The 26,614-nt window shown below is 40.5% G+C and overlaps 1 protein-coding gene across 2 annotated transcripts in view; it reads left to right on the forward strand.

Moving 5' to 3' along the window:
* The window catches only part of vti1a (vesicle transport through interaction with t-SNAREs 1A), a 118,391-nt gene that overhangs the window by 53,874 nt on the left and 37,903 nt on the right, over nucleotides 1-26,614 (forward strand). For both annotated transcript variants that reach the window (XM_031749085.2, XM_031749083.2), the window contains exon 6: nucleotides 24,894-24,964. In XM_031749085.2, the coding sequence (XP_031604945.1) occupies nucleotides 24,894-24,964 (71 nt within the window). The remainder of the gene's footprint in view (nucleotides 1-24,893; nucleotides 24,965-26,614) is intronic.

Raw genomic sequence — 26,614 nt, forward strand, 5'->3', positions numbered from 1 at the left:
TGTGAAGCTGGGTAGGCGTGTGCATCTCAGAAGTCAAAAGCACAAACACTAACAAGACATCAAGTCGGCTGCTTTATTTTTTTTAAGGTAAAATCGACTCAAACTCAATAGGAATTGCGTTCCTCTGGTCAGTCTGGCATTAAATCAGGGGATTTTTCTCCACACTGTGAATGTATTTCACAGAATCTTGGGAACAAGCCGCTTCTGATTGCATAATACTAACATTTAACTCTGGGTAGAAATATAGTTTTGAGCTATGAAAAGTTTTAGGGTTGAGTCATCAGATTGATATTTTTTTTTTAAATTTGCTTACTGTAATTTAATTCAGTATATTACCTTATGACAAGAAAACCATTGTATGGCATTGATAGAAACACATTATGAGGCTATACTGAGTCACAACAAATGAGGATACTTTGTTTTCCCAAAATGTTTAATTTTCTGTTATAGCTGTGGTGACAAACATCCAAAAATTCATATCATAAGCCATTACTTACTTAAATGTGGGCATCTTCATCACTCTTAATAAACTCAACTCAGTTGTCATCTCACCACTTTGTACAAAAAGTCTTAAATTATATCACATGCATGAAGTAATCAGAACTAAATGTGCTTGTTATTGATCATAACTCTTATAAATTTTAGATTATTTGTAATAGCACAACTGTTGTGATATTGGATTAATGTAGCACATAACAACAAAAGGAGTAGTAGATGAGTAGTGAGATGGGCTACCTGTTACCTCTCACTCGAAATGTTGGAATACCCCTCGCCCTGTGACACTTTAGAACAGGGGTGTCAAACTTAAGGCCCAGGGGCCAGAATCGACCCGACAAAGACTCCAATGTGGCCTACTGGACAGCTTTAGAAAATGTGGCTGAGTGCATAGATTTTAAACTGTATTTTCATAAGATTTACAGATTTTTTTTTTCCCTATAACGATCCCCCCACCCCCCACCCCCCACCCCACCACCCATTGGCATCCATACTACATTAAAGTACAAGGACATTTTCTTTGAATTAAAAACTTTATATTCCAATTTTATAATTACAGAACAATCTGAGCAATCAACCTTTTTTGTAATGTTACATGTTTATTAATACACAAGATTATTACATGTGTGTTTTCTCTAGTCTGGCCCACTTCACATCAAAGAGGGCTGCATGTGGCCTGCCATGTAAAATGAGTTTGACATCCCTTCTCTAGATGAGGGTTTCAACCTTAATGATGGCAGACTCTGAGCTATTACTAATATGGCCAGTTGCTAGTAGTATACATCGATAGTTAAACGCTTTCAACCCTTAATTATGACCACTTTACTTGCTTGCAAATGACAGCTGTTGACCTTACAAGGAAAAATGCCTGAATCTGCCGTATACCAAAGTGTTAATTTGTGTTCCCTTCTTTGGGGTGGTTAAAGCTGGCTTGGTCTCATAAGTCATCAGCACAAACACTTAATTGAACCCCGCTGATCTTGATGGGTGAAGCAGGATGTGGCGCAGCATCGTAACCGGTGGCATGGGAAACCTGGCAATTAATTGGACGTGGTGGATGTGTCAGATTTAGTGGTATCAATTGAAAGTTAGCCCTTCACACTGCGGCATCGAGGTAATTGAGCCACTGGTCTTCTTGGACTCTTAGAGTTGTAGAGACTGAAATGTATCTCCAAAGGTTAAAATTGATTTGGCCGTATTGGGAAGGCCACTATTATGTATTGTCTAAAAAGTGGCAGGCATCAATCAATTATCTTCCACTCTTCACATTAAGGCTTGCTGTAAGGATGATTCTGTACCGGCAGCACAAATATGTTTGCAAAACAGCCATAATGTGTGCACTCAAATGTAAGGCCTGTTACAATGCATCAATGTGTATGTGTGTCTCTGTTCACTGATATATGTGTGTGTGATGAAGAGACTTCCTTTCCCTATCAAACTAATGGTTTGACAGCCTATTCTTTAAGATGTCTGAGACTGTAATTAGTAGATTGCTTTGAGTCAGGCATGCACAGGGCACTGGGAGGGTCTGGGGGAGTGAAAGGAGCAACAACAAGAGGGAGACTAAAGAAGAAAAGGGCTTCCAATTTTATAGTCCTGATGGAGGTTATATTTTCTGTGACAACTGGACCAGAGTAATCAAAATGTGTTAATAATCCCTTCAAAGAGCCTAGCGGCACATCAGTAAAGAGCTTCAGTGAACGCCAATCCCCCCACCAGACCCTGGTTCTGGCTGCCCCACCCTCACTGACCCTCCATCTCTCTTTCTTTGCCCTTGCCCTGCTTTGTCTTCATCATCACTTGATCTAATCTGTCATGTTCATTCAGTGCTTCTTTTGGCTCTATCTTGACAAACTTGCAGCAGAGTTACATTTCTGTATCTCAAGATGTGTCTATGTGTCACCGTCTTTAGACTTGTTGATGCTGCAGTTATTGCAGTGGAGTCCAGGCCAAGAAGAGGGTATTGGTCTGAATTTTAGTCTGTTTTGGCACCCTCCTGCTTGAATCTGTCGCCCTGGGATGACTCTAGGTCAGACTGTATAGGTTCCAATAAGTTCTTTTCTTTTGTTTGAGGATTAACTCAAAGGTCAAAGTTCATAAAGCTGGCCAGATGGGGTCTCTAGTGCTAAACATCCATACCTTCCGCTTCTAAAAGGAGGTTGAGCGCCAGGATCAATGGACTCAATCGATGGGCATAGTGGTGGAAGTAATGCTGGCAAAAAGTTTGATTGCATGCATATTGATCAGAGTGAGGCTAAGAAGCTGTGAGGATATTGATTTGATTTTGTTTTTGCGCATATACTAGTGTAATCAGGCCGGCACAACTTTCAAGAGCCAAATATGACCACAGTGATAATGTATGACACTTAAACCTAATGTGTTAATTATGATTTAATGAAAAGTAGTGATTAAACTTGCATCACCTGGAATACAAATATGATGACAGTAGATTTTATATACTATATTTTTATACTACTTATATTCTATATGCAAGTTATGCATTCTTGTCATTTACAGTAACTATTCTACATTACTAACATTAAAAGAAAAGATGCACTATGCTCTTTATATGCTCTCTTGTCATGCTCATGATACTTCTACCTCTCTTTTTTTGTTTTTATTTACAAAACTTTTAAATCTCAGCAATGACTTTTAAGTTTTAACAGACATGGTGATTTTATTGAAGCAACTTGTCTCTGCTATCACTGTAGGGAACTTTTATTGGCATCGCTCGTTCTCTAAGCCCTTCAGACTCTGTCAGACCAGGAAGCAACAATTGAAGTGCTCTGCTCGGTGCCCAGAGGCTTGGCCGCCCACTCCAGCAACTAAACTACTACCAAAATCTCACTGAAGCAAACAGAAACTAGACTGTCCATTTACAGTTGTCTTATCCATCAAAAACTTAACCTGAGCATTTAACTTAAAAACACTTGTTGGAACCCAAGGAGTTCTGTGCGCCTCCTTAATATCAGTGGATCGACAGATTTGTGTCCTCCAACAAAGAAAAAAAAACTTTTCTTGATAATTTTTTCTAAATTAACTTTAAAGGCTTTAAATACTTTTATCATGATATTTAAGTCTTCACAAATATATTTACATATAAGTGCAAAAATACACACATACATGCTTCAATCACAATCTTTCCTTTACTTTATAAACATTTGGATATGGACAATATCATTGTGAAGTATGAATGCCTCTTCATGTTAACTTTCCTTTAAATTAAGTCTCTGCCAATTAGAGAAACTCTGCCTTATTTAGTAGTCTAGTCTGAGACTGTGTGTCAGGATCAGTTTGAGCCATTAAAAAATGCATGGGGTCCAGGTGAGGTGCCCCAGCCCCAGTGTGACTTGGGAGCGGTTTGTGTGCCGTCTCAGGAGAGGCTGTGTCCAGTGTAGGGGCAGAAGAAGGGACAGCACTTAATAATAGAGCCACAACATCAAAGGCTGTAGACTATTGCTGGCTGACATGGCATACATCATGAATTATTGTGTGTCTGTGTGGTTCAGTGTGTGTCGAGTTTTTTGTGGGTGCTCTGTATTTCTGTGAAAGTTTATGCTCAGGTGTCTTGATGCATGCTCAATCATCCAGAGAAGAAAATCCCAAAAAGTTGATTGTGTTTCGTCACTCATCCAAGTGACAGCACATTTTTCCCACTCTTACTTTCTCTTCTCCTTTACTTGTTGTGCCGGGTTGATGCTCAGGTGTTTTCCACTAATCCATCACACGCCTGAGTTCAATAACGTGTACAAGCGTTATCTTTTTATCAAAACACGGCATTCCTAAATGCCATATATTGCTGTAGTCTATGCTATGTTCACAATAGGGCCCTTACTAGGTGGTGTGGCTCCCTGGGAAGGCTAGCATAGCTGCAAGCGCTAGAGGACTCATTGACTTTATAATGATTAGTGGTCAGGCCCCCAGCCCATGCTAGTACCAGGGGTTTGGCCTAGCCGCTGCTGCTAGCCTCTGGCCACAGCCGAGCACCACTATCGACTCACCCCTAGCCCCCGCTCTCTTTGGCCTGCTGGCGATGTGTCAAAACCCATTACCACAGAGTTCCGCAAGTACAGAGAAGGATCATTTTAGGTTTATCTTTCGTGCTCTTCTCTCACTTCTCCATAGCCATCTCCTCTCTCTCTCTCCCTCTCATTTGTTCTTCCTCCATCTCCTCATCCTCCTCCGCCCTGCTAAAATGAAGAGAGAAGCACAGAGAAAAAGGAGTAACCTTTGACAAGAGTTGTTCCAGTTGTAGTATGTATGGCTGCGTATTGATCTGCATTGGCTTTAGGAACTATAGAGAAGAGAGTCAGCGAGTTGCCGCTGCTTTCAAGTCCCACTCATTTTTTTCTGGGGAAATACAAGGAAGTTTTAGATGCTTGTTGACCTCCTTAGGTCTCATAAGCTATGGAGATTTGCTTGGAGAAAGGGGTGGAGTGTTGTAACGCGTGTGCATGTGAAAAATAAGCTCAAGAGTGAATGGTCCAATATGTAATCCTCTGTCATGTTAATTTCCTGTGTTTGTGTTAGTGTGTGTGTGTGTGTCTTTGTGTGCTTGAAAAGATACAAAAAAAGTGTGTTTTTGTACTCTGTTGTATTATATATTATGTGTAGTGTATCTTTCTGCTCTTCTTGTTGAGTTTGACCTCTTGACACACTTGTTTGTGTCTTTCAAGTTATTGACCGACACAGCCAGTTTATCCAGATAACTATTTTAGAGAGTGGAACTTCTTTATTTTTAAAAAGCCAAGCGATGGTTTGAATTAGAATAGATGCACTCGCACAGACACACCAGCGCACACGTACACACACACACACACACACACACACACACACACAGCTCAGCGAGACAGCATTCTTCCAACCCAGCACTTCTTTTTCTGATAAGCTCAATCTCCCCAGAGAAAAGTGCCTGTCAAAGACTTTGTCCAAACAACAAGAAATCAGTGCCAAAAAAAAAAACAAAACTAAAAAACACATACTTCTCCATCACTGTTCATCAATCCATCCAGTTGTGAATTCATTATTAATTTATGGAACTTTGGGGCGCGTTATTTGAATAATGCGGGGTATGACGAAGGGGGGAGCTGTATGAAAACAACAAGATGACAACCACACCAAAACCACCCGAGGGCACATGCCAACACATCGCATCAGTGTCATCCTTTCTCGCTTTGCCCCTGTGGGCTTACTACTCTGCAGGTAGCCACAAACACACATATTAACACTTGGTATATTTTATTCTAAAGCATAGATAAACATATGAAATTGCTTTCTTGCACAAACCTGCAAAAATACTCAATAGTTTTCTGATAGACAAATATAAAGTATAGATTCCACGACTCCCCCCATCTCTCTTTCTCTCTCTCTCTCTCTCTCTCTCTCACATACACTCACACACTCACACACACACTCATACACATACAAGCAAACAAACAAAAACACACACACACTCTCACGTTACGTATGCACCACGCCCTCAGGCTCTGGAGACGGCAGCAGTGGCATCAGCGGTCTGATAGATGGATCCTGTCTCCTTGTGATCTCCACTTGTCAGACAAGCGTCACACAAAGCCCAAACACAAATCAAAAACGCAGGTATGGGGCACATGACAGTTTGATAAGACCTTGCTGTTACCTCCCCATCCATCAACAGCTAAGATGTTCATCCATCGACTTGGAATAAGGGTGTTAACGTGAGCCTGTCACATTGTTTGGGCTATTGATGTACCCGGTTTGCAAACTAATGGGTTGAGTAGTAGTGTTTGGTTTGTGCTGTTGGAGCTCTTATCGCAAGTTGACAACGAGAAACCAACCTGGGCGTTAATAGCAGTTTCGGAGTGGCTGCTGTTCTGTGCGCTGGTCAATGTGGGGTGTTGCAAAACCTCAGTGAATCAGCACGTTAGCAGACTTATTAAGCAACCAAGCACAGCCACACTCCAGCACCAACACCACTCTGATCCTGCAGTAACATCCGCCTCCGATGTGGTTCTCACACCTTCCAGCTTTTGTTCGCTTAACACCTGAACGTCACAGGTAAACCACAAAGGCAGCCAACTTGTCCAACAACACAGTACACCACCTTACCTTTCCTCCACCTCCTCTTCTCCCTCCTACTTGCCAGACAGGAACAACCCAAACTAGACCACAGCAAAAACGAGGCACAACCCACCTTTTGTTTACCACTCTCAAAGGTGGATCACGGACCAGTCCTGGTAAGGGATTGTGACAGAGGTGATGTCTAAATTAATGATTCATGCTCTTTCACATGGGCTACAGTAACAGCCCTGAAATATTAATGACAGCTGCAGAATAAATTTGATTCCCTTTTCTCTCTGATTATAATCCACAGGCGCGCTCACACACACATGTTTATTTATGCCCTGGAGATGAGGTATGGGGTCACTATTAGGAGTTCGTCTGCACACGTAGACACACACACGCTCTACTTTCCTCTCCCTTTTGCCACTTGCTCTTGTGTACCACCTCATTGTTTTGGAATATGTACATATTTTTCACATGTGGTGGGCGAGTGGGCTATATATTATACATTATATGCTTGTGCCGTCTAGGTATGATATACTGTATGAATTCTGCACAGCTGCCAAGCAGAGCTTTTGTTTGTTATTGTAATTAGGCAAGGGGCCTTTTTTCATACTTTTTTTTTTTTTTTTGGAGAGCATGACCTGAGTGGAGCAAAGAGGATGCAGGATGTATTACAGCGCTCCTACCTCTTGGTGGAATTTCTGTTTTGGGGTAATCTGACTTGCAAAGCAAGACACGCCTCTGCTCAGGTCATGCCACTTTCGGATTTTGTAGCTCCACTATTGGGGTCTTTTCGGGAACATTGTCAGTTTCACGGTGCTAAAACAACTTTCGGCAAATGCTTTTAGCAATTTCGGCTTTCTTGCCAAGTCATAAACAAGACTGGGTACTCACTATGTGACATAACTATAGAATAAAGTATGCTGCAAGTTTTCTTAGTATAGCTAAAAGTCAGCAATCAAAATGACCCGTTCTTTGGCTGTAGACTCTTGACAGCTCTGCGGCAGTGTGACAGTTGTCTGTCATAAAATTTCCCAGATATCACTGCTGTAAGCCTAACTCACAGCAACATAAACTGGGCTTGGTGCACAGATAACTATCAGCTGTTTATGTCTCAACATGTCACCCGAGATCCCTGTCTTTTTCTGTCACCACTCTCCTTCCTTCTGTTTGCCCCTTACTTTCTCTTCTATAATGAGGAATAGAGAACAAACCAACAGGTTCTCTCTCAAAAGTTCCTCCCTACTGCTTGCAAGAACAGAACGGCTTTATTACAGTTCTTGCAAAACAGGCATTAGTTAAGTCACAGTCCCTCAGAAGGGGTTAGGTCGAGCAGAAGTACAGTGGTTTTACTGTTTTTCTAGCATCACGCTTATCTTAGCACTGATTTTGCAGAAGCATTTATGTTAAAATTACTTGCAAATTCACTTTTATTCCCGGTGTTTGTGTCCTCCAGCCTTTGTTTGTGCAATTAAACAAGCGATGTGCCTAATTACACATCATTCAGTTGTCATCTCCTCTCCGGGGACAGGCTCATGAGCAGAATTGTCAGCTCAGGTTTGCTCATTTAAATTCATCACGGTGAGCCAGTGCCGTCTTCTTGCTACTTGCCCGTGTATCAAAGATGAATTAACTGCTATTTTGAATTATCAAAAATAAAAAAAGAGAAGTGTAGGTCAAGATTTGATTTGATGTACATGGTAGCAGTCTCTCTGGGTTAATTTTTCATTTCTCTCTTTTGCAAGAGCCACCAAAGGTATCCGCGCTGATTTCAATTGGTTTCTATCCCACAGCAGGTGCTTCGTTTTATTGCGCCATATGGACATTTATTTATAACTTACAAGACTGTCAGGTAATTTCAGGCTAATCTATTTCAATAAGGTTTTATGGCAGTGATGTGTGTATTATATTATGTTATGGCCTGTGGACTTAGGCTCAGTCATGTGTCGACGCTATTAAGGGTATGTATAACTAAGATGTCGCATGTCATATAATCGGTTTTCCCTGTCTGTTTTGGTGGCGTTTAGCCTTGACTCGCTCAGCCATAGTGCGACATGACAGCGGCCACAGCGTCATGCTCTGTTTGAGGTAGAAAATATCAGTCAAGAGATGCTTTCTTTCTTTTTTTTCTGTGCAAGCAAGCGTTCGCACAGTTTTTCATGTCTGATGGAGTGTATGCAAGCATTCCGTACATGAATATTTGCACGTTGATGTGTGTATTTGTATACGTGTGTGTGTGTGTGTGTGTGTGTGTGTGTGTGTGTGTGTGTGTGTGTGTGTGCGCACAATCCTAATGATGCCTTCCTCTGCTACTCTATTGGGCTGTCAGCACGGTGCTGGGGACTGTCACACACAGCACCCCCTCCTCTCCAAATCTTGCTGAGATAGGTCATTTTTCAGTGTCAGGACAGACGATTCGCATTGGCACCAGATAGATCCGGGACACATTGGACTCATTATTCTCTGTTTGCATATGTCTGTGTTGTACAGAAATGCAAGGTGACACGTACAGCAGACTTGAGCTGAAAACTCATAGAAGTTCTTGCTGCTTTGTTTCCATTAGCCGAATGCAAGTGCTTTGCTGTGCATCTCAGACGCAGGACAAATATCCAGCTCGTCACACAAATCAGAAATCTTATTAGTGGGATAACCGAATGTAAATTTCAGTATCACACCTGTATTTACTTATTTAGGCGTTTAGTTCTTTCCCTATATTCCTTTTTGAGCCTATTTCTAACCAACGTTCACATTGCTTTGTCCCACTTTCCCTAACGGCCCCCTTGCCCTCTTGGATTACCAGCCTTGCATTTTCCCATTTGACAGGGTAGGTGACTATGCGGGTAGATATTTGGCAATGTGGGGTAGGTGGGGGTCAAGGCCTGTGCCCCAGCAGTGTGGTATTTTAATCTGGGCTATTTGTAATGACAGGCCTCCTACGAGGGAAGAGGAGTGGCAGGTTGAGAGGCTCTGACAGGTTCTAATCGCTGTCAGGAAAAGTAGCTGAAGAATGTGCCAGATATCCCCCCCCCATCTCTCTTCTTGTCCTCTCATATAGCTGCTGTTTTGTTGTCTCTCTGACTCCTTGGCTTGCTCTCTGTGTTTCTTTTGACCTGTGTCTTTTAAAGGTGAGTGAAAGATAGTTGTCTCCGACTATTTTGTTTTCGCTTCTCCTCTTTCTTTATTTTGGCTGCCATCCAGATGCCACTACCTGACAGAGTAATCCCTTCCTCCTCCTTCCTCCTCCCCGTTCCTTGTCCACAGACCTCACCTTCTCTTTTCCACTGCTGTAATTCCGTGGGCTTAAAGAACCAGACCGACCTTGTATAGCGTGAGTCTCGTGGTCACTGGCAAGCTTGTCAGTTTGTCTTTGCCAGAGAAAACAGGCCCATATGTCCTGCATGTATTTTTTTTATCTTAAGTTTTATCTCAACTGCAAATAATTTATGTACGCTACACATGTTTCCAAAGCTGTCATGTAGTCTTGTAAAGCCCCCAAAATACCAGTAAATATGTTAAGAATTTTAACAAATGCTTTTTTCCCTTTTTTTTTTAGTAATATTACTCTTGGAAAGGCATATATTGACACAATAAATTAAACTTTTTCCTCATTTCCCATTCAGAAAAAAAAAAAAGTCAAAATAAAAAAATATAAAAGTGGTTCAGAGAAAAACAAGATGGCCAATAGAAGTTTCAGGTTCAACACATACTTGCTGCTCTGCCTCTTTTCTCCTTTGGCACAGGACAAGGGTGGCCAAGCTTTGCCCAGGTGCCGTCTGTGCCATTGGCGCTAAAGCGAGGAGAAGCTGGCACACTTTGGGCATGGCTGCAGCCCCTTCTTCCTCAAAGGCTTGCCTCGTCTCCCTTCTTTCCCCTCATGGTCCCTGCTGCTCCGTAGCCCAGGGAGCTCATTAGGCCAGACTTCCTCTTCATTTAATCCATTTTTCATAGCCTAAAAAACAGTCCCTGATCTTAAAAATCCTGGCTAATTTAAGCCTGGATGTTGGGGAAAAGAGTGAAAATATCATGAAAAAAGCAGCCGTGTGCATGCTTTTCATATTTCTGATGTCAAAATTAAATGTTTTTATAGTATTAGTGTGGTCAGAACAGGAAGATGCAGAAGCAGCACTAATATGAGCTGTTCTTGAACAGAGTTTTAGACCTCAGTAGACTGTATCCTATTCCATCCACTTCCTTGACTTTTGTTTGTCGGTCTTGGGGGAGACCGATGTGTTAACTTGGTTTAATGAAAACATTGGTAATAACATGCTCCCTCTCCGTGTTCCTTTAATTATGTATCTCCAACTGGATACCAGAAGGCCCCTGTAGGATTCCAGCTCCACTTGTTGTAGAAGTGGAGTTTCATTTGTAACTAAGCTCCTGGTGGGTAAGATCTGTGTAGAGAAACTAACTCGTTCTCTCATGCTTGTTCTCTCCCTGAATCTCTGTCTCCCTCCAACCTTATGTAATTCCTATCTGTCTCACTTAGTTATTGATCAAGAGAAACTTAAATATATATTGCTTCTTTTGGAAAAACGCACGATCAAGTATTGGTATTTCCATTGTAAGTGTACTGTTTTTACAGATTCTGTTGTACATGTGATCATTGAGATTCCTCGCGCTTGTACAACTTTCACATTATATCCACATAAACACTGCCAAAGTTAACATCCTCAAAAGTTGTCCAAGGCTTTGTCCTTTATCTCTCTGCGAGGACAAAGGGTTTTTTTTTTCTTCCCTCTTCCCAGGCAACCATCACAGCATTAATATACCTCCCAGGTATAAAGTGTTGATGAGTGCCTGTCTCCTCAGGCTGACACTTATTTCACCAAAGGTCTCAGAGCAAGGGGAGAGGAACACTGACAGTAGGGATGAAAAAAAAAGAGAGCTGCTTGCATACCCAGCCAACGGATGTGGTGGAATTGTTAAGCAGTCTCGGCTGCCCTCTCGTTAGCCTCCGAGATGCCTGGTGACAGAGGTGAAGCAGCAAAAGTTGCGGTAGGTTGAGAGTGGGAGGGTCAGTGCCCCTAAGGGTACCATGCCATGGCCGTGCCAGGCCAGGACCCTGTGCCACTGTCTCCAGTGCCTCCACTGTCAGCATGCCCTATGCCCCAGGCCACTGCAGAGAGGGCACATGGGGGGCTGTCACGCGTCGGCCTCAATTACAATCACAGGATGAAGCATACGAATACGGCCCATTGTCACGGCTCATACTGCAGGTGTAATGGCTGTAATGTATCATAACGTATCGCCAACGTAAGGATGCTTGCAAGAGATTTAGTGGCCATAGATTTTCTTTCTTAACCAAATCTGCATAACCCTAAAGAAATCTACCAATATTACAATTCACGTTCAGTTTTTTGCTTAAACTGCTACTAATCTTCTTAGTAAGACCTACATTAAAAACACATTTTCCACTTAGCCTTTGACAGCACTGACAGCACTCTAACATAAAATCTTACACAATAAAAAAAAACAAAAAAAAAAACAGGCATCTTGGGATAGTTTTCTTCTTCTTACACATTTAGTGATCTTGAATTTTAGTTCCATTTTCAGTGCATTTTTTCTTGGTTTTGTTAAAGTTGTCAAAGAAAGTTATCAAATGAAAACCGCTTGGGTTTGCCTCTATGAATCTATTGTGTTTCGCATAAAACCTTGAGATATAACCTTCAAGGCGTTGGGTATAGTGTGGTATTTTTCCTGTGTGTACCTAAAACTATTCAAACTAAAAAAAAAATAGTGGGCTCATGTGGTATAGCTGTAGGTGCACTTTCAAAAAGAAACGATTAGTTACTCTGATTTTATACATTTAACTTATGAAGTGAAGCGTGTCCTTTGCAGTTTTCATGTGACAAAGCAAAAGTTACATTTATAATCAGCGTTTCTCACCAAAATGTATTGTGTGTATATTTCAGGGGTGATAGAAATGTTAAGTGTATTTTTGTTCCTGAGAATCATTATTTATATATTTAAAAACTGTATTCAAAAAAATATACCCATCCACACAACAAAGGACGTGTTAAGGTAAAAAGTTCACATAAAACAATCCGACCCCCCCCCCCCCCCCTTCCCGCATTTCATATTTTAATATTTATATTGTTTACATCTATCTTTGCAAACTTGAGGATTGAACTATGTTAGTCAGATGCTGTAAATGTTTATGCTTTGGTAAATATAAATATCACAGCAGCATCTATTAGCAGCTAATGAGGTCTGCTAATTCAATTCAGTTTTATTTATATATTGCCAAATCACAACAACTGTAGCCTCATAACGCTTTGTATTGTAAGGCGAAGACGTTACAATACAAATACAGAGAAAACCCCAATAATCACACGACTCCATCTGAGCAAGCACTTGGCGACAGTGGGAAGGAAAAAACTCCCTTTTAACAGGAAGAAACCACTTTTATCAGGAGGGGCGGGGGTGAGGGGAGGAAGAGGGGGATAAAGACAATGTAAACTTCTAAATTGCCACTGTGAAGCTGTGTTTGTGACGCTAGCTAGTTGAAATACTTCCAGCTCTTCTGGTCTGATAAATATACTCATGTAATATATATTTCCATATTTACAGAGCAGATGAGTAAAATCGCAGGTATTACAAGTGTCTGCTGCATCACCAGTGCCATTTTTGTGCTTGTGCTGAATTGCTCTGTCTCAGTAAATGCAATGAAAGTATTTGGGTTCTTGGTTATTTTCTCCTTTTTCTACCACATGCTGATCTGCACACAGGATCACCACACTTGTATAAGAATTCAGCATATTCGTATTAGATTCTTACTATAGAGTGCAGTGGCCATGCCAAGCTGCTGCTGTTCCTGTCAATCATGGAGGGTTGCATGCCATCATCGTTCCCCTGAAGAGAAACGACACCTGGCTAAAAGAACCACAGTGTGTAAAAGTAATTTTTGTCCCACCTCCTGGTGACCAACCTGTCTAAACAACATTATGGTAAGATTAGCTTTGTCAGATGGCATACATTATTCATAAGGGGAAAATGAAAGGTATCTAAGGTTGTGTTATTACAGACTTGATGACTTTTCAGTGGGTCTTTCTTTTTTCTCCTCAGTGAATCTCACCCTTATACTGTAAAACCCACAGGGAGCTGCCACAATTGTAGAAATTCTCCTCAATTTCTTTGTCTACCCTATTCATCAGCAACCTTTTAAAAGAAGAAAGCAAATTATTTTGCTCAGCAGATACGATTACAATGTGTATTACTCTGTTATAGATTAAAAGCGAAGGACTTTCTTTAAAAGAAAGAGTCTGAGACAAAAGAGAGTGACAGGCAGGGGTGGATTTAAAAAAAGAGCCGCAGAGTTTGACAATTGAGTTATAATATCATGTCCTTTATGAATAATTAATTTGATGGCACTAAGGCCCCTCAGAAGGTAGATTAAATTCGTTCTGCCACGTCTTAAAACTTAGATATGCTTCATTAGTGTGGAAAATGGTGGCAGGCATGTTGGGTTTTCACTTAGGCTGTTTTAGTTAATGATGTGGAGCAGGAGACACTTGTCACCCTAGCGCTGATGCACATAGTCATCGATTACATTTGTTTTGGTTACGTTACAGTTGTTTGGTTTACGAGCATGTTTTTCCATCAATTTCTGCTTGTTGTGTTTGTACTGACACCATTTTCCTGATTTTGCAAACAACGGTGAATTTAAAATGAAAGCAGTTGATATGTGATTCGACTGTGTATTGTCATCTTCAATTCAAATTAAGTGCTTAACAAAATTTTATTGGCTACAAAATGTTGCTACAGTTTAATTACAGCATTTCTCAGTTTAATTCTAATTTGTGGTCTCTGTGCTATTTTTAATTAAATGTAGAGTTTAAAAGGTTTGAAAACTACTAGGTTCTGCTTTCATATGCTTTGTTTTTCACTTGTCAAAAAACAATTTTGAAACGTTACCAGACATCCTTGCAACAATACAATTTGATTAGATTTAGGAAAAGACAACACTTTGCTTCTAAAGTTGATTTAAAAGTGAAATGCCTCTTCAAATGTGTCAGATGACCAACAGATTTTAACCAAGGCTGCTTACAACTACACCACTGTGGTCCCCTCACTATAGACAATATAAAAAAGATGGCTGCCACATTTTTTTTTTTTTAATTGCCACCAGGGGGCGATCTGTGTGGTTGCAAAAAAGACTTCAGTGTTTTCGATGAGAAAATGACTCTCCGTCTTGACCTTTGGAAACACTTTCCTGAAGACTGCATAGGCTCGGTTGCACTTCCCGCACATACTGAATACAAAAAAATTAATTCCATTTTATAACTTTGTTTGTGCTGTTTTTTGTAAAGTAGGAGGAGTCTGGGCTACACTCAATTGTCAATTACAAGTCGTTAACCAGTGAGTCTGCAGTTTCACACTCGGATCTACCCTTTCACGTCACATACAGTTTCAAAACGCGAAAATGCTTTAAAACAGGATTTCAGAAACGAGTGGGTGACGTCACGGTAGCGACATCCATCCTTTATTCTGTCTATGGCCCTAACATCTGGGACCAGTAAGTATTAATTGTCCAGAGGCCTGTACAAATAGACTCAAGGGCTCAACCCCCATGGGAAATATAATTCACATGTAGATGCGTATAAATGGCTCTTTTATGTTGAGCACTTGTTGGCTGGTAGCACTCATCTCTCTTTCAATACCATAAGCATTTTTAAACAGCCAAGTATGAGACCTCCGCTGAACTTTTACTTTTGAACTATTTGTAACATAATTTTATGACACTTTATGCCATTTCTTAGCGAAACATGAATTCATGGTTGACACTAGTTAAAAGTCAAGTCTTTCTTGAAAAATCAACCTTTCCACTATATTTATACATAAACTATTTACCAACCATATTGAACCTATTAAGCAATGTCCATGAATGTTTTGTGCTTCGTTCGAAACAGGTTTGTATTACCTCACGAGATCCTTGCAATTACTAAAAGCATATCTATTGTGCGACACTCACATTTAAAGTAAACACTGGAGAATTTTCATGAGCTTTCATTGAGAGAGGATTTGATTCTTTGACACAAGTGGAAAAGTCTAAAGGTAGCAAAGTAAGTTTGAATGAACAATGTACCCTGTGCTCAAGAACTTTGACATGCCATCACATGCCGTGCCACGTATTCACAGCGGCAGCTGACAATAATCTGTCTTCAACTCTGTGGCCTCGGTCATTGTTAAATGAGGCGCATGATGTGTGTCTCTTTTGTAAGTCCCCTCTGTGCCTCATTCCCCTATAATAGCAGTATTATTTTCCTTTTACCAGAGCAAGGAAGTGTGATGGTATTACCCCAAAGTAAAACACAAACTTCTGTTGTGCTGTCGGTCAGAGCAGCCACTATGACGTCCTGCTCCGATAACAGGCTCCAGTGTTGCTGCCTCAAATGAGATTTTCAGAGCATGTTCGATTTGCTAAAGACATTTTTATGTATCATGCGCACATAAAAGAGCAACTATTCCCATGGCATTATGTAATTTAAGCAGATTATTTCTATCAGACTGGACAGAAAATTTTACAGCTAAATAAATTTGGTCTTCTGATACACATCCTACTGAAGAAGAGTATTTCATTTTAATGCTTTTGGCACCAAGAAAGTCAAACCTTCTTCAGGCAAATATTTGAAAAAAAGAGTTGTAGGACTTTTTCCTCTAGAAGGTGTTTTTAGAAGCAGCAGGCACGGTTAAACGATATCTCTCCAATAGTTGCTTGCCAAGTGCTTCAGCATTTCATTAGCATTTCATTAAAGGTGCCCCTTACAGTGTAACTGATATGAGGGCAAAATCTTATATATGCAAATGTTAGAATTATAATGTCACATTTGTAATGTTATGATGTAACATCAAAATGTCAGTTCAATTTCTGTTAACTTGAAAATCACCAGTTTTTAGCGTGTGTGTATAAAATGTAGTCTTTTTAAAAACTGAATTAACTGAGAATAGATGAAGCACAAGAACGATAAAGAGAGAAAGACCAGTGAGAGTATCTGTAGTATAAAGACAACTGCCATCAGAAAATTACTCGGTACAAAATTTTGGCTGAATTTGCAGAGACTTAAAGGCTTCTTTAGTGTAACCTCAACAGCTCCGGCATCAGTTTTGGTTTGTTTTTTTCTGCTCTTGTGGACGTCCTTCATCCGCTCATGAGTGGTAATGAATTCAACATTTGTGCAAAATAATCTTGGTGCTTCTAACTGTCAGATCCCGTTAGTGCAGCCACTTCTAATGGGCTGTGCTTTCCATTCAGGCTAATGTTTGATGCCTCCGACAGTCCCGTCTCTCTACAGATTGTTTACTTTCAGCTGTTTTTGTTTTACTTAGCATTAATGTAATGAGTATTCATTAAGTAAAGTGATCAAGTCGAGAAGGGAGGGTGTGGTCTATTGGCTTTGTTATATTCACAAAGAGAAAGCGATCACGAGTCAGGTAGCAATCTGTTGTAGAGACGAATCTGTTCAGCAACGAGCAGCATTATCGAGATCATCCAAAGCGATGGCAAATCTTTTGTAAAGGTACTGCAGCTTTTCCACGGCTAAATCACTTGACAGGGAACAGCTGGGCAGTCGAGCTGCAGAAGGCGTCCAATCGTCATCAGTTTGAACAGGAGTGGTGATCAAAACAGTCTAGAGGCTCCTTTTGTCTGTACTTCACTCGGTGTTTACATCGGTTGCACGATGATGCCAATCCAGCAAAGCATCTTTAACAAGTTACTTCGTTCATTCAGCAACAAAAACCTATAATCAGTAGGTGTTGAAAAGTGTTAAATACTCATAGCATGCTGTAGAAAAATAGAGGGAGGCTCCCAACAGACCTTGTCAAAACATGCAAATGAGCCTGACGCCACGTCCGTTTTTGACAAGCATAATTAAGTTGCTCCAATTCAGGACATGTTAATAAAGAAGACTGTAGGCCTCCCCCAGGTCTTCACTAATCATAAAGCCTTAAAGCTTTTGTTTTCACACGCGTGTGTGTGTATGAGTTTGTGTGTTGTATTTTCCCTCACCCACCCCCCCTTCCAATCTCCTATTTTATTGGATAATGAACTGTTGTAGAGTGTTAGATCTCCTTTCGCAGTCTTTCACTGAGTTTGAGGAGATAGGCAGGCACGAGCTGCTCGAGGTGTGGTGTTGTACAGATAATTAAAAGGCAAGAAATTTGTGTTGCGCTCTTTGATCTGCCTGTCAACTTTCTGATTAGAGACGTTAAAGCCTTTAATCAACAGTAATGTGATGATTAACGCTCCTAAACTGTTGAAAACGAACCAGAGGAACGTCAAGTTTTCCCTTTACTCTTCCCCCGCCTCCATATATCTTTCCCCGAGTCCATTTCCGAGAAACTGGCAAACTTTTCACTCCAATAGAGGTTGTTAAATAAGATGTTGTATTTGATTAGGACCAACTAATAAGTCGTATTCCCCCTTCATGCAGTTTTGGCATCGCTGTAGAGCTCAGATGAACTCGGTGTATTTGTCTTCCAAATCCAACAGAATGCGCTTATATTGATTTTGTCCTGCACTAGCGTTTTTATTTACTTTAGCCCTGACTAGACATGGTCATAATGGTATTATAGTGCTTATATGCTGCTGTGCCTTCATGTATACAGCTACTTAGCTCATTATAAAATCTAATTATTTAAATAGTAGCACTTAAACTCTGTATTTATTATTTAGCTCGACTGTTGCTGAATAAAGTTTAATATAGTAGTAGTATTTGTTTGTTTTTCCATGTACTATTTTTTTTTAAATTATAGTTGCAGTGCGGCCACCACAATTGTGTGACACAAATGTCAGTGCTATGAATAATGCATACACAAATTAGCTTGTTCGGGTATGAGTTTTTAATTCTATACTTCATACATTTTTTACAATTTTGACCAAGTTTAATCAACACATAAAAAACCCCTTTCTCAGTGATGGAAATAGAATTAATAAGTCAGCTCTGTTTGAGCTTCACAATTGACCAATCAGGATATGAGTTGTGGTGGAATAGGTGTACCGGCTGACCAGCCGTCTGTAGAAATTCCCAGTTTTTTAATTGAAGACCTCAGAAAGCGCTGCTCCTGCCTACACATTGTTGCATGTGGGGCAATCACAGCAAGCACCCAAGTCCATTAGTTTTCATTTGGATGGTTCAGTGAGACTGGTTGATTAAGTCCAGGCAAATTGCTTGTAGGAACCCTCATACTCCACTCACTCCTCCCGCTTCTCAGCCCTTTGCCACCAGCAGGGTTGTCGTTCAGGTTAATTTAATCTGGTTTGTTATACATTTAAAACACAATAGCTTTGTGGCTGTCTAGATGCCTTGGCGCAGCAGTGTGCTGTTGTTTGTTATTGTAGAACTTTGCATATGAATGCTCTAACTGTATTGTTAATTACACTTACAGTAAATATTCAGATTCTATTGTTACTAAAGAAACGTAATATGTGACTGGTCAAACATTCTGCAGCTGCGTCCACAGGGACGTGTAGGTATGGGTAATTTCATAAATGTAAAACAAGCTGTTCTTTTCCAAGACTCATCAATTTTCATTGAATCAGGGTGAAGGGGACTTTTGCTGTTTTAAAAAAAAAAAAAAATGTAAATCTGGCGATCTGAGAATTTGACTTTGAGGCTGAGGTGAAGGGAAAAGAGGAGGGGGAAGCTCAAATGGAAAGAAAATGTAGCTTTCAGTCCTCTCCACCCCAGTTCAGCCTTAAACAAATGGTTCTATTACCAGCTGCTCTCCTACAGGCCCGGTCATTTATACCCATTAAACTTGCGTCTTATCACCCATAAGACGGCCTTGCGTCTCTCCATCCACCAATTGTCTATAATCAGCCATTTAAAACAGCAGCGGAAATTTCTTTTGTGCCTTGCTTCGGTCTGACGGACAGGCAAACGAGCTGGGAGGAGGGGGGGACGGGGGAGTAGAGAGGAATATTTTCTGTAGAATGATGAATAAGCCAAGTTGAGTGGCTGACTAACAGAGATCTGTCTTAATCAGAAGTGATTTGTCAGAACAGGAGCTCTGCGGGGTCAGGGCGCAGGCGATGAATAAAACAGAGCCTGGCGGAGTGAAGAAAGGCCCCAGAAATCCACCCTGACTGCCCACCACCACTCAAACACATGCAAGGGGAAGGGCCGATGCATGGGCTAAGTCAAGATAGACTGGGATGGTCCAGCTTCACCCTACCCAGAATATTCCTTGTTTTAGATTTTTAAGTATCTAATGCTCTGTAAGTTCACTATCCCAAAGCTGTTAAAAGATATTGACGTTAAAACCCAAAAATGTCACTTAGACACGATGACCTCCTTCTTCTAATGAACCACCACAGCTGTCTTTGACTCTTGTTAAGTCATAAATTGCTCTTATTGCGATAAAGAAAGTTCCTCGTTAACATTCAGTAGAGTTTATTATTATTATAAGTAATCTGTCATAACATCACTGAGCCCCCAGATGCTACATGCCCCTCCTGTGACCTAGCAGTTGGCACCTCTTTATTTTGAGCTATCGCTCAGTGCGAAGGCGCTAGCCTCATGGCCTGTGGGCTCAGCATTACAAATACATCCCATTGTGGGTACAACTTTGATGGGGGTGATGAAAGTGTGTCACCCGGCAGCTGTAGACTTGAAAAGTCCTTAAAAAAAAGCTCCTCTGAAAGTGTACAAAGACAGGTAACTTTATTCACCTGGGAGTCACAGGCATACAAGTTGACTGCCGCACTGTGTGTGTGAAAGTGTGTTTGTGTGACTGATGGAGTTTGAGAGAGAGAAAATGCATGGTCTTACATTTTTTTAGGCCCCTCCTTACTTCCCCCTCAGCCCTCCCATAGGTTTCCATGGGTTTGTTGGAGTGTATGGATTGTGTCTGGATATGAGTGTGTGTGGTAACCTTCAAAAAGTGGTCTCAACTGCTTAATGAAAAGGAGCTGTGCTGAGCCTCAGAGCCTCAGAGCACACCACTGTCAGGTCTTGTCCCCTTTTGGCTCAGGGGAGAAAGAGAGCAAGCAAAAAAATAAAATAAAAAAAATGCACCACCGAAAAAGAGACAGGGGCCCTCACACAGTGTATACGCTATGAAGCACACTGTGTGAAATAGATGATGGCTCCAATTAAATGTGTCCATGGACTGGAAAAAAGTTGAAGGCTATAGAGGTTTGGACTGTATCCAAATTGTTAGTTGTTTGAGCAGTGTTGTCCTAAGCCATGTGTGCAGATAAGGGCAGTTTATGATTTTTATTTACACAGACATATAATGTTTGTTTTTTCTTCATAACACAAGATGGTGAGATAAAGTAAGGCAGACTTTTTCTGTTGTCATCAAGTAACTGACAATTCTTCTTTATTTCGGTTTGTTGTGAAATGCCAAAAATGTTTGACCTAATTCCCTAAAGCCTAAGATATCATCAAAATGCTTAATTGGTTATCTGTCCAACTTTCCAACATTCAGAGATATATTAAGTTTAATATTGCATATGACTTTAAGGCAGGGTGAAACAGTGGGCCTCATTCACAAACAGCATCACTCATCTCATCTCTCATTTTTTTTTATGCTCGCACTCTACAAACAAATTCAGTGTCTCAGCCAGTCTGAACACACAAATTTACTACTACTAATATTAAAATGATAAACACTACAAGACAAAAATGCTCGTAGTTACAGCTGAATATATAAAACAAAACAAAAGTATCAAATTACAAGTAAAGAACAAAATGCTAACTGAGAAGGTTTTAATATATTTATAAACATATTCTAAAAGGGATTCTCTTATGATGTCAGTAATTAAAAATGGCTTCCATCCTTACTGGATGCCATCACTTACAGTTGGTATTATCCCACTGATGCTGGAGACTGTGGGCATTTACTTTTTTGCTTATAATCTATGAGTCTTTCTTTACTTATCAAATTGAATAAGTTATTTCACCCCAGGCCTCCTCCTTCCTCAGTGTTGACTTCCCTGGCTTGCTTCTTGGACACTATTATTTCATTTTCATTATTTGGCTTTTGTCATTTGTTTTTTATTTTCTTAGTGTTGCAGACAAAACTGTGCATGTTTCATAAAGCTGATGGTAATTGTACCTGTGAACCTGCAAATGGTTGCCTAATATATACATATATGCTATAAATAAATGTGCCTCTTTATCTGTAAGAATTTGACTACACCAATCAAAAAGCATTGCTTTGTATAATATGTCATTATATACAATTATCCGTTTCCAATTTCAGTCCTTTCAGAGTTGTTTTTCATGGTGTTGTAATATGTTGTTTCTTGGTGGTAAAGTCTAGTGGAAACAATATATGCGGGTTGGTTGAGGTTTTTTTAATACAGTTGGAGCTGACAAAATATCTTACTCCAGCTATGTTCAGCTTGTTCAAGCTTTATAGATTACATTACATTGCACCTCATACTCTAGTAAAGCTAATTACCCAGTAAAATAGCTTTTTTCCCCCCACTGCCATGTAATTCTTAACAAAAGGTTGTGATAAAATACAGCAGGGCTCTGCTATGTCAATAGTCTTTCCGTGTATTTAAGGGAGAAAAAAAATCGTAACACAGACATTATTTTCCCCTCAATCTAATTTGTGCCTTCAACTTTTCGATACTAATTATTTTCTACAGTTACATTACAGGAGCAAGTTAAATTAAGGCTCTCTGGTGCTGATGTAAATGCAATGTAATGGAATAATGGGCTTGTTAAATGGACCTTTGGGGGACGGAGATCTTTAACAAGAGAGTCAGAGCAAGGCCTCTGGGCCAGGGTTATTTAAATTGTTAATAGCTGTTTAAACAGGAGGGGAATATTTTATACACTAACGAGCATTAAATCAGGAGCATTAACAGTGAATTATTTTGCCTCTCGGTTTTGTTTTTATCAACTGTACTTTTTTTTTCAGTTTTGTTTTTTTACATAACCTCCATATTTGTCGTGGTCATAAATTGTGTGTTTATTTAGATTTTATGCAGTTAAAGTTCCTATACAAACTTGAATATGTAATATGTCAACATTGCAAAAGGCAGAAAAAACTACCAAGCAATTTAAGGTAATTTCATCATGAGTTTATAGCTTGGATAATAGTACAGGAGGGACCAGTTTGCTGTATTTCTTTCCACGAGTAGCGATAGTTTTGGGTGAAAGTATATGATGAAGATGCAGTACAGGTCACAAAATGGGAGTCTTATTTTTTTCCTAAAGTTGTTTTTTTCCCAGTAACTAATGAAGATTTACACAGAACTAGTCAGCAGGAATGAAATTAGATGAATGCAAGTGTAGATGCATGCCAGAGAATGAGTAAGGAAAGGGTGGATGCTTGAGAGCCAATCAACACAATACGTCCTTTGGGGAAATGATGTGTATACCACTGAAGTCAGTGTAGGGGAAGAAAGTCATAAAGGAATGATGGGAAATTTTTTTGGAGGACTGGAGAGAGACCTGTCAGTGAACGAAATGTTAATCGTAACAAGCCAACTCAAAATACTATTCTGGTGACTGCAAATGATTTGACGCAACTGTGCTCATGGCTATCCATCAAAAATGCCACGATTGAGCTTATGCAGTGTCTTCAATGTCATTTTCTTGTAATAACATATTGATTTCTTTTAATAGAGGAACATCTTGTGTAATGACAGAAAAATAGAAAGACAAGGTTGTGCGTTCTTGCTCCCTCCCAGTAAGGTTACAAAAATGGACGCAACTTAAACAAGACTCGTATTGTGATTTCCTTTTTTTTCTTCAGCAGCTGTTAGATTTGTCAAGGACGGTCATTCACTTGTGAGTAGTGTATACAGTCAGCATGGAAAATGCACCTACAACAGACTCGGTTGTAGGTCCAAACCATAATCACAAAACACGCCTTCGTGCACAGTGTCTGTAACGATTGCTTAAGTACCTGGAGCACAATGTCTTAGGAGGTCTTTTCTTCCTCTACCTCATCCATCTTTTTACACACTGCAAACCTTTCCAATAATGCACTTGCCATCAAAAAAGAAACCCTCTGCTGCTGCAGCGCTTGTCACACTCATTTATTTTAAAAAAAGAGAGCCACAGCCCTGACAGAGATGGATAGATGTGCTTATTTGTCTCTTTAACAGAAGATTTCCGCTTCAACTCCTTCCCTGTTTATCCCTTGTTCTTCTCCGTTCGGGACGGGGGAGGGCTTGTATTTTTATGGTTATTAATACCTGCGCTCAGTCTTTTAATCTGCCCTATTTGTCACATGTGACTGTCTGACTGCACTGTTTAATCTGGGTATCCTTCAATCTGTCTCGTCCCAGATTAGAAATTAATGAAGGCAGGATGAGACACATTTGAGTCAGTTACAGTGCGAAGGGGGTAAAAGGGATGGGATGAACGGGAGACGAATGTCGTTCATTTGACAATGCTTTCTCTTTTTTTCCTGCGTCTCCCTGATCTCCGTTCTATGCCGCTCTCTCTCTCTCTTTCTCTCCCCTCTTGTTTAGCTGCCAGATGTAGCCCATTTTTGCACTGCTCCCCCCAAACAGGCGCTCAGCACGTGGGCCCTTTGGTGTGCGGCACCTGTGTAGTGTAATACAGTCAGCAACTGTGTTGTTTATTCCGGATTTGTTTGGTGCGCTTGAAAGCCCGTCTTTGATCCATGCAAAGATTCTTCACTCTTTTTTTTTTTCCCTTTTTCTCCTGATTCATCCTCTGCCTCTCTTATTTTTAAACACTAATGCTCTAGCAGTATGGTTACATTGATGGCACCGGTGGGTTTTTCTGGTGGTGGTGGTGGGGGGCATCTTATTTGGTTTATCTTTTTTTCCTTTCCCCCCGCCTTTCTTTTCTCATTCCCAACCCAAGGGACAGGAAAATGACAGTGACCACTGACAAGCTTGTCAGGTGCCTTGTCGGGGATGTTTTATAACTGTGCGTTAATGTGTTTACATCTACAACTGACGAGAGCCATTTAAAAAAAGAAAAAAAACCGAAAGGAGTAATGAATATTGCATTGGCAGAGTGGACCCCACTGGCAGGCTGGATGCTGGGATGTTGTTGTCTAGAACTTCATGTCTATTTACTCCAGCATCTTAAGAAAGTTCAACACTTCCCACAGATGCAGTATTCTTCTGTCTGTCTGTCTGTCTGTCTGTCTGTCTGTCTGATACTCCTAGACAGCAATGTCTGTGTACACACTGCACAAATGTTACACACACCCAAGTAGGTCCACATGTGGAAAAAACAAAACAAATTATTTCTACATTAATCATAATGGTGAGAATGATTGACAAATAAGAGATTACAGCCAAAATGAGTGCAGCCAGCCTTTTGCAATCACCTAATCGTTCATTTGTTTTATGATTCGGAAGTTTTTGGACCTGCCACCTTATGCTGCATGCTCTTTTCTTGCAGAACAAGTGGGGCAGGAGATTCTTGGCAACCTGCACAGTGACCGTGAGAAGATCCAGAGAGCTAGAGAAAGGGTGAGTGCACACCTGACACCTGCGCACACTCGCGCATCTGTTCTAACAAGTGTTCGTGAAACGGTAAGCTGTTACGGCCAACATTTGCCACTTTTGTACGGCTTCTCAAGTAAACACACAAATGAAATCTGCCTCACACAACTGTGAGATACACCCTCCTCGGCACGCACTAAGTCAGCAGATTTATATAACGAGAAGGAGCTCAGTGTGCCCGTTTATGGACGGCTGTGTTTGGCATTCAAGTAGGTGTTGCTGTCAGCTCACAGTTTTTTGTTTTTTGCTTTATTACTGACGTCAGCTCCTTTAAACACAACTGAAGTGTCTGAAAGATATCAAAGCATAGATGGTCTTATATTTTTTAAATTTCAGTGAAAGTAAGATTGAGGTAATTGCGTTCAGATTCAGTAGTGTGTGTGCTGCTCCTCTCTTAGACCTGGGCGCCCTGCAGCCACATGTTAAATGAGCATTGACTAACTTTGGTGTCAGCATGTCTTTTGTCCGGTCTTCCTTCTATCATCCCAACCGGTCGCGGCAGATGGCTGCCCCTCCGTAAGCCTGGTTCTGATGGAGTTTTCCTCCCTTCCCTTCCTGTTAAAAAGGAGTTTTTTCCTTCCCACTGTTGCCAGTGGGAAGTGTTTGCTCATAGGGTCATATGATTGTCAGGTCTTTCTTTGTATGTATTATTGTAGGATCTACAACAAACAACAACAACAACAAACTTTATTTATATAGCACATTTAAAAACCAGTGGTGTACCAAAGTTCTTAACATGCAAGAGGGTAAGATGAAATAACAGGGAAGGATGAGGGCTATGGCAAGGTACCAAAACGTGCTAGCAGGTTGAATGGCATTAAAACACATGAAGGCAAAAGAATTGCATATAAAAGCATAAAAGAAAGCTAAGTGTAGAGGATAAAACAGTCAAAAAATTAAAAAATGAATTAAAAAAAAAATCTACCTTACAATATAAAGCGCCTTGAGGAGACTGTTGTTGTGATTTGGCACTCTATAAATAAATAAAACTAGCTAAAAATAAATAAACCAGACTAGATAAGCTGTTATTAAAAGTAGTTTTTAATCATTTGAGGCTTTTATACAGGATGAAATCCACTTTATCTTTTAAAATTTCATTTTAAGCGTCTCATTTATGCTTTTACCACAAAGCGTCTGGACTACTGTAATGTGCTCAACGTTGGCCTTAACAAAGCACCTAAAATGCTGCAGCTCATCTTTTAACCAGAACCCATAAACGTGAGCACATTCTTGCTCCTTTTAAGATCCGTTTTAAGATTTCATTATTTGCTTTAATTGATCAGCACCACCATACATATCTGAGCTGCTAGCTCCATATGTTCCCCTCAAGATGAATTGTACAGCACTTTGTCAAACTTGTGTTTTTCAAAAGTGTTTTATAACTAAAATTGGATTGGATAAAATGTTGAAATATGGCTTTCTTCCCCCCTTTGCTTCCTCTCACTTAAAAGGGGTTAACTTTGCCACCTGCCGTCCTTCCTCGCCCACCCTCCTGCACTTTTCCTGCACCCCTCTGCCGTTTCGCTCCATCCTTCCAACTTTTCCTCAGAGAGCCCTCCCAATCCTTAGTGCTGCCCCTCCTTGCGTACAGTCAGCCAAACAGACAGGTAGGCAGAG

This window comes from Oreochromis aureus, linkage group 8 (assembly GCF_013358895.1).
Source record: "Oreochromis aureus strain Israel breed Guangdong linkage group 8, ZZ_aureus, whole genome shotgun sequence".
NCBI lineage: Eukaryota > Metazoa > Chordata > Actinopteri > Cichliformes > Cichlidae > Oreochromis > Oreochromis aureus.